The sequence below is a fragment of the Telopea speciosissima genome, chromosome 10, assembly GCF_018873765.1.
Source record: "Telopea speciosissima isolate NSW1024214 ecotype Mountain lineage chromosome 10, Tspe_v1, whole genome shotgun sequence".
Lineage (NCBI taxonomy): Eukaryota > Viridiplantae > Streptophyta > Magnoliopsida > Proteales > Proteaceae > Telopea > Telopea speciosissima.
The window spans coordinates 12,195,430-12,204,425 of record NC_057925.1 but is presented as its reverse complement, the minus strand read 5'-3'; the positions used below and the strand labels follow the sequence as shown (position 1 = coordinate 12,204,425).

Genomic DNA, 8,996 nt, shown 5'->3' with positions numbered 1-8,996 from the left:
AAAGCAGAGTAGTTTCAGAAAAGAAGTTTAAGATAGGGTAATTTTAATAAATATAGGCTAAATGTCGGATAATGATAGTAATTGCTCCTTTATATTTTGTTTTCTTTATTGTTTGTCCCCCGTGCTTTAAATGTGCAAGTTTTTTCGTAACTTAACGCCCCATATTGTCAAAATGGTTATAACTTGCCGTGCAATTTTTTCGCAACTAAGCGCCCCATTTTGTCAAAATGGTTAACTTGACTAATTCAAACAAAATTAGTATTACAAACCTACCAAAGTGGAATTCTCCTAATGGAGTTTTGAATCATCAAATGGTAGAAGGGTGTGGACCAGATGCAACCGAACCTTCATTTAAAAAACCAATACATATAAATACTAGTTTTCAACAACAAATTTTCCTTTTGGATTTGTTGAAACTTATTCAAATTTGATTCTTTCAATTTCTATATTGAAGATATGTTTACTAAGTCTTGACAACTTATTGATTAACACTAACCCTAGATTCTTGTCCCTGAAAAATAAATAAATATTTGATTAATTTAACCCCACAAAATAAGTAGATTGTATCGATTGATGCGTTCCCATTCTGGTCAACCTTGATTCTAAAAAACATCTAAATGTATATGGCAAGCTGATTTTTGTGAGGAAGCGTGGTACTTGCACCAAACACATAGGGTGAAATGACCACCCCGTCGCCCCATGAAATACGAAATGATATCCCTATTGATGCTTCCTTGTGCACTGTCATTGGCCTCTGTGCACACACAAGGGTCATGCTCCTTTACAAAATTAAAATCCTCTGCAGTACGTACCGGCGGGGCGGCAGTGCACATCTGACGGCACAGTAGAGGCCATGTGTGCCATGTGTGCCACCTGACCTCTGTTGTGCCATCGGATGTGCACTACCGCCCCCATCGGTACTGTAGAGGATCCTAGTCCATACTCTTCTCCAATTTATATTGACCTGTCCCCATTGATTTGATTTATTGGCAGATCTTTTCAGATTTGTCAAATATTTTTCTCTAAAACGTCTCATCAAATAGCAAAGCACATGTCTTGGGGGGGGGGTTTGGGAAGATCCCTTGAAATTTTGTGTCAACTTACCTGGAAATAGTTTGAAATATGTCTCATAAACCCATATATAGAAAACCCAAAGGCCTTTGATGGACATGGCTATGCCACCTCAAACGATTCTCTCGTAGCTTTTCTTATATAGGGGCTACTCCTGACTCAACTCTAATATAGTCATTCTTTTTTATCCTTCTTGATCTTACCACGCATCCATCTCAACATCCTCATCTCCACTACACTTAGTTTAACTATATGTTGCTTCTAAATTGCCCAACATTATGCATCAAACACTATAGTCAGTTGTTTGACCATTCTATAAAACTTTCCTATAAGCTTTAAAGGAATACACCGATCACATAAGTTCATCCATCCTATTTTAATTCTTTGGGAAACATCATCCTTTATTAAGGGTGTTAAACGGTTCAGTTTCGATTAAACAGTTCGGTTCAATTTGGTTTTGACTGCTTGAGGATAGAAAACTTAACCAGACTGTTTAACTAAACGGTCTCATAAGCAAAACCTGGACCATTTAGTAAACGGTTTCGGTTAAATGATTTTTAAATGGTTTCGGTTAAATGCTTCTATACGATTTTACTTGATTTCGATTTGACGGTTCTATACACATTTACTACTCTATTTACTAATACCAGTTATTAGTTAATAGTTAGTTATTACTTATTACTTACTAAGTTATTATTATTTTTTTTTTGAGAAAGAAAATCATTTATGAAGAAATGTGATTTCATTTATGAAGAAACGTGACTACTTAGTAGTTGCTACTTGCTAGGTTTTGATTAGGTTTTTAAATAATTAGATGGTTTGGTTATAATCGAGTTTAATTGGATTATACGGTTTGAAACCGTTGGATTTATCGGTCTAAATCGAACCAAACCAATTAAAAAAACGGTGTCATTTTTAAAACCATAACCGGACCATTTAACTAAATGGTTTGTCGATTATGGTTTAACCGATTCGATTCGATTTCGATGAACGGTTTCAATTTGATTTTGACACCCTTATCCTTTATATCTCATTCTTTATTTACAATAGAACCCAGATATTTAAAATAATCACTTTGAAGTTTCTCCTCATCATCAATGTTGACCACCTCTTTATGAGACTAGATTCAATGATACCTCACATGGAATCAAACTTCATGGCAATAATCTTATACACATAATAAAACAAGTTTTTAACCCTGTTCCACGTAATGGTTTGACGCCCTCTTGGATTAAGCTAATGTATAGATAATTATATAAATATATATTTACTTTTATGTTCATCAATAAAATATTTGGCTAATAATTGGAACTTATCATGAGTCTCCATCACTGATAGGGGTGTAAGTTTTGCCTTGTTGGCCCGAACCTACCTTGGCCCGCCCTGAGCCCGAACAGGGCCTGGGTTGAGATACCTGGCCTTGAGGGCGATCAAGGCTGGAAATTTCTGGCCCTGTGTCAGGGTTGGGTCGGGCTAGGGTTGAGGCCTCGGGCTGAGCCCGACCCGACCCTATTTTAAGTTATACGATAATATATAAATAGATATGCTCTATATATTATAACCTTTAAATGTCACATATTTTGTTATATAATATATTATATATGAAGATAATAAGTGATAATATATTTTATTATAGTATTATTTTATGTAAATTGATAATTTTCTCTCCAACTCAATTTAGTCAATGCATCTCTCCCTTCCCCCACTCCATGATCAGGACCAACAGGTCAACCCGGCCTGACCCTGAGGGCTGGTTAGGGTTGGATGTTCTAGATCCTGAGCCTAGCTAAGGGGACTCAGAGTTGGGCTAGGGTTCTAAAAAACCCGACCCAACCCGACCCTGTTGCAGCCCTAATCGTTGATATAATTTATTTTCAACAGTTTTTCTCATAATCACTTTTAAATTCAAATGTTGACTTCTGATCAACATCATATACATCGACCTGAGGAACCATTAAGGTGACCATTTACAAATAAATCCCCTTGGACAAAAGCCCCAACACACATAGATATATATATATATATAACCCAAACCAAGATTAAATAAGTAAACTTCTGTGATTTATCTCTTCATTTTTTTTATATTTGTTGGAGTATATTTTTATTCCGAGAGCTCCAACACTTAATAAGAAAGTTTGATGGAGATTCCATCACAAAAGGGAGGCAAGACACCCATTAGAATGAAATTAACAAATAGGCAGAAAGGTGAACCTAAAACAAAATATAACAAACACCAAAAAACAGTAAAGTTGCTTGTTGATGTGGCCAATTAAGATTGGTAGTGTTCATTGACACATGGCCGAAAATGGTGCTCAAATCAGAGCTAAATTGAAGAAGTTATGGTCTAGATTCTATTTCGGGCTCTGTGGTAGGCTGGGAGGACAGAGAATATTGGTGCTCTATCATACACTTGCAGTAAACTATTGACTGGGTCAGGGTTTACCAACCGTGAGATGGGCATCATCAGGGAGTATTCCCATTTGACATCTGATGTGAGGGTGCACATAAATGGCACGTCGTATGGAGCAAAATATTCTATTGCGTGCTCTGTTATTGAAGTTGCACTGAGCCTTGGTACACCATGATTGCACGTTAGGACAGCTATGGATAGGAGATCTAGTGTGATGCGCACATGGTGAGGAAGATAGAAGATGCCATTTAATTATAGCCCGAGATCTGACGGTGTTTCCCGCTTTTTTTATTCGAACGAATGGTCAGATCTTATCAAGCAAGCTAGACTGTAGTCCCTTATCCCATGAAAAGCTGCTACAACGTATGCTCAAAAGAGATTCTATATGGTTGGGTTTTGTTGCTCAAGGGCCGGTTTGACGCTATTCATAAGATCTAAAGGCCAGGAAGATTTCAATCTTTTTACTGAAGATCGGAAGGCCAGAAATAGCCTCTCCCTGACCGGCCAATGATAGGCCGAAACGTGGATTGCCAATTACAGCCTCTGACGAGCCTGACATGATCAGACGGCCTTTGTTTAATTCTCTTTCCAATATTCTGATCCATGGGTCATTATTAAGTGTGGCAATGTACAGCAAACACACAGGATTAAATACAGCTAAGGTGTTACGCGTGCAAGCGTGCGCCGCGCTATCTACAAGATTCTATTCTGATCCCTGTGAATGGCCAAACTTCAATCAAGCATATCTCTCTCATCCTAACTCCGTTTGGGACGATTGAAGTTGCAGTCTTCTCGTTTTTGAGAGCTCTATCCATTGGAATGACAAGAAGAATGAGATAGAAGCGTTTGTGGAGCGGAAAAAAAAAACCCCCCACTGCCCCTTGTTTTATGTGGTGAATCCATCACCTACTTTTTTTTTTGTTTTTTTGATAGAATCCATCCCCTACCTGTGCTTGTGTGTCCATGGAGCTCCATTAATGATTCCACTAAGGTAGGTAAGTTTCACTGCAATTTTTTTATGTGATGGTTATAGCATAAAAGAGAAGAAAAGAAGAGGGGAAGAAAGAGATAAGAAAAAGAATGAAAAGAGGAAGGAAGAAGAAGCAAGGGCTCAATCTCAAATTCAGTGGAGGTCTAGTACAAAAAGACAAAAAAAATAAAAAATTAAAAGGAGAGAAAAGAAAAGAATGAAAGGAAAAGAAAGCAGAAGGAGGAAGACATGGTTTCCCACATTCTCAGGAACCACTTCAAGACATCAGTGATAGAGCACACATGAACATTCTATCTGTTTGGTAAGAGTTGAAGATTCTAATGAGCCAGTAGTCATCCTAGTTCATCTCCGGAATACAAGTGATCAGAGACATAGCATGTTGTGGGCAGTCCTTATCCACTAGCATGTCATTTTGATATAGTGTATTTCTTTGTATATGCTAGCTAGGTTGTATTACTGCAAAGATCTAGGCTAGATGTGTTTGACATTGTGGGGCATTCATATAAGCCCAATTATTTTCATTGAGTTATCCAGTTGTATCTGGACATAGTGCAGGTTACCAGTGAATGTTGGGAAACCATTGGGGTAACACCCCTTGTCTTTATTTTTAGGGTTTGAAGCAAGTCAGATGTCCTAAGTGTGATTGAACCATCATCTGCCATGGGTGTGGGCTCTCAATTTCATGTTGAGAAAATTAATATTGAGAAGATACTAAGGTCTAAGTGACCATTACTCTATGCACGTAGGGAAGCACGTATTTTCCTGTGTTGTGGATTCTTGTTTTTTATTGTTAGAAGTGTTTTTCTGTAAGATGGTTGTACACACCTGGTAGAGCCTTTGATAGTCAGATTGGGGTGTGTATATGACTATGCGTGTATATTTAAGCTATCAGTGAGGGGCCTCCAACAGTGATTGAGAATGTGTGATTGAGTGAAGGATCTCTAGCAGTTGACATAACAATTCTTGGCAGCATTGTGATCATCAACTCTTGGCAGTAGGGGTTGTGAGTGTAGTCATGTGTGCCTGAGGCGGGTTACTAGCTAAATAATGGTTAGTGGTATGATTTTGCATTTGAAAGGATTAAATCAGTGACTGTGTAGAGTGCCAGGGATATAAATAGGTGAACTGTGAAGTGAACCTAGCTATTAAGAGAAAAGTTTAAGACTCCAATGATTCATCCCCCCCTCAGTGGCCATCACTGTTCAACAAAATAGAGATGAGAGAGAAATGAAGCATGTAGCACTTACGCCGTGAGTTCTAGCCTATACTATTCAATATTCCATTATCACCCAATGTGAAAATATCGAGTGACTTACATCCATATAAATAAGAAAATAAAGACTTATAATCTCTCTAAAACAGAAATTAACTCAACTAACGAAACCCTCCATACATATGCTGTAATGGCAGTAATTAACATGTTACAAATTGGATTAGGTTAAAAATTGGTTCAATGATGAACCACACTTAACCTCAAGAAGACTCTTATCTTTCTCTTCCTTCTAGCTGCAAACTGCATCAGTTATTATGTCTGAGTGAGCTGCTGAATGTTTATTGGAGTACACTGGGCAGTATAAAAGAAGCAACCTGTTGCAAACAAGAAGTTTGCTGCTTGTGTTGGATGAACTGCATCCCAGTAGATATGTGTAGTCCTATCCAAGCAAGGTTGGACACCATGGGCACATTGTGCAGTTGCATTGTTTACAACACAACAATTGCTTCTACTTGTGAACCCTACAACAGTGAATTTCTAGTTAGGAGAATAATTAATTGATCAAGTATAGGAAAACCTTTTTTTTTTAAAAATTTAATTAGTACCATATTTAGAAGGGTTTTGGTTCAAATCATAGCTGGCTTCATAAAATTCTGCCAGAACAAAATTTGAACCCTTGAGGCTGGTTCTCAGTTCTTGTAACATATCTGGCAAGCCTTCATTGTAGAGGGATACTAACTGATTTACATTCTCTGCACATCCACTTGCAAGCTTTTCGCTATATACTAAGAATGGTGTACACCCACTAGGGCCAAGATTGAATACCAAAAACTTTCTGGCTCCCAATTCATAAAGATCCTGCAATTGTATAGCCAAAAAATGTGAATCAGAAAAGAGATTAATCAATTGCAACGATTGATGTGTTTATGTCAGTACCTGTAGACTTTTTTTGAGTTCTTTTCTGAGGATACCGGCGAATTGCACCGGGTTGTACAGGCGACTACTATCGTAATGTGCAGGTTGGAGATAGTTGTTGAGATAGTCATTGCTGCCTATGTTTACCACAAAAATGGACTTGGATAAGTAGTATAAAAGCTCTTCCTCGGTTTTAAAGTTCTTGGGCAAGTAATGTTTAACAGTCTCTTGGAACAACTTAAGCTGTATCTGCAATGGTATATTAATTCCCTACATGACAAACCCATAAGGTTACTGAGGTTAACATTTGAACATTTTTCTCCAATCTTCCATAATTCGTACTAATATTGTGTTTCATTACTTACTATTGCTGATCCTGTTTTTCGAAGTATGCCGGCTGATCCTGATGCATAATTCATTCCAGTAATGGTTTTACCCTTTTGAGCCTTTGAAAGACCTAAATATGGAGGGGCAAAGGGTAACCCAAGATACTGAGCTGCCAATCAAAGTCACAAAATCAACAAATATCTTATCAGAGAAAGGAGAGGGAGGTGGGGGGGGGGGGGGGGGGTGATTGAGCTACTGTAAGGAAAAGAAGACAAGATTTACGGATTTGGATCCTCTACAGTGCAGCTGCCCGTCCTGTCTATGCTGCGTAGACATAGGCGCTCTTGCAAAGACCACCTTACCCCTGCCCAAACACGTTTCCCGAGTGAGGGTAAGGTGGTCTTTGTGTGCGCACCTGTGTCTGTGCAGCATAGGCAGGATGGGCAGCTGGGCCGTAGATTAGCAGGTGATGGGTATGAACCATGACCATATCTTCTTGATCACTGCATAAGTTGAATCACAATTAGTCACTTACCTAAGAAATCTGCAAAAGTGTTGCCATTGCTGAATCTGCCTGTTGGACCAGTTGGAAAGTCTATGCCATATGGTTTATAATTCACTTTTGCAGTTGTATTAAGGAAATCATTATTTCCACTATCTACAAGAGAATCTCCAAATACATATAAAGCAGGGGAGAGGGGAATTGAGCAATTTGCCAAGAAGAAATGAGGAAGCAAACAAAGTGAAAGTAGGGAAATAGAAAAGGTCTTAGCCATTTCTTTTTTCTTGAATTCTGTCATGAGTTACCAAATGGATGGATTTATAGGAAGGAGGAAGGATTCTAATTCTATTTCTCCAATAAATAATGAAGGGTTACTATCCAATTTCTGGCAATATCTGTTAAGTCAGATTAGTAGTTGGTAATAGATTCTTAGTAAGCAAATTGAGTTTCTGACTGTATGTTGAAAGGAAACAAATGCAAAAAAATGGTTACCAGGTTGGTATTTTTTGTTTCCTTTCTGTCTTCTACCATTTCTGAGGATTCCTCTATAAATTATCATATTGCTATGCATGATAAGAACGCATATTCGCATTAGTTACTCGTGATTAATCAAAGTATTATTTGTTATGTATGTCTTGAATTCTTGGATTCGTTTCAAAGAATGATTCGCTTTGACATTTTTGGTGGCGACCTGAATAAAACTTTTTCTGAGATTTATGATGGTAGCGGGGGACTTGGGGTGATACGGTTCGACTCGATCTAATGGAGGAGAATTTATATTCTTTACCCGCTTTATTGTAAAGAGAAGTGAGATTTGGGGTTTCTGGGAGAGAGCAACAGTGCCATTTTGGGTGTTCTTGAGGGATCTCCATTGTAAATTCCTCTGATTTACATAGTGAAATAGCTTCGCCTTTGCCTGTGGATTTAACACACCATACTGGCCGGTGTATGAACCACGTTAAATCTCCGTGTCGTCTTACTTTGTTTTTGTTTCTTTTCGTGTTTTGATTAGTGTTTGCTCTAACATTATTGTTAATTCAATCCCTTAAACATATTTCATTTGTCGTTAACCCAAAACGTTTGATGCTATAGAATTTAGTGAAAGGCCTTCACCTCTGAACTTAAACAGGTATTTGTATTTTAAAAATGAATTGTACATATAAGATAAAGAAATCTACAGCTGTGCGTTGAAATTTTGTCTAAACAAGAGGGGGGGGGGGGGGGGTGTTGGGAGGCAGGGGTAACTGATGCAGGAAGGGATGATGATTTAGACATGTTTAGAATGTTTGGGCTCCATGAGAACCGACATGGTTCGGCTTTAGTCGGTTTTGACTTGATTTGTAGTAGGGATGTAAAGGGAAATTCATAAATCCGAATTCAGTTCGCATCTCCATTTGTTTAGGGGTATCCATATCCCTTTGGTGATATCCGGAAAAAATTTGAATAATCCGGAAAAAAAAGTATCCGACCCAAATCGATATCCAACTAATAATAAAAAATTAAAAAACTAATGCTCTTGAGGGTTTATGAAGATTCAACAAGTTCTAAGGAAATAAGAAAATGAGAA

At 38.0% G+C, this 8,996-nt stretch overlaps 1 protein-coding gene across 1 annotated transcript; it reads right to left on the bottom strand.

Moving 5' to 3' along the window:
• Positions 1-5,906: 5,906 nt before the first annotated feature.
• LOC122643268 (GDSL esterase/lipase 7-like) lies at positions 5,907-7,734 on the bottom strand. The gene is made up of 5 exons (XM_043836908.1): positions 7,463-7,734; positions 6,966-7,096; positions 6,622-6,870; positions 6,291-6,561; positions 5,907-6,206 (listed from the first exon to the last, which is right to left on the bottom strand). Exons 1-5 carry the CDS (start codon positions 7,725-7,727, stop codon positions 5,998-6,000), a joined length of 1,125 nt encoding a protein of 374 aa, XP_043692843.1. The 5' UTR covers positions 7,728-7,734; the 3' UTR covers positions 5,907-5,997.
• Between the last annotated feature and the right edge of the window lie 1,262 nt (positions 7,735-8,996).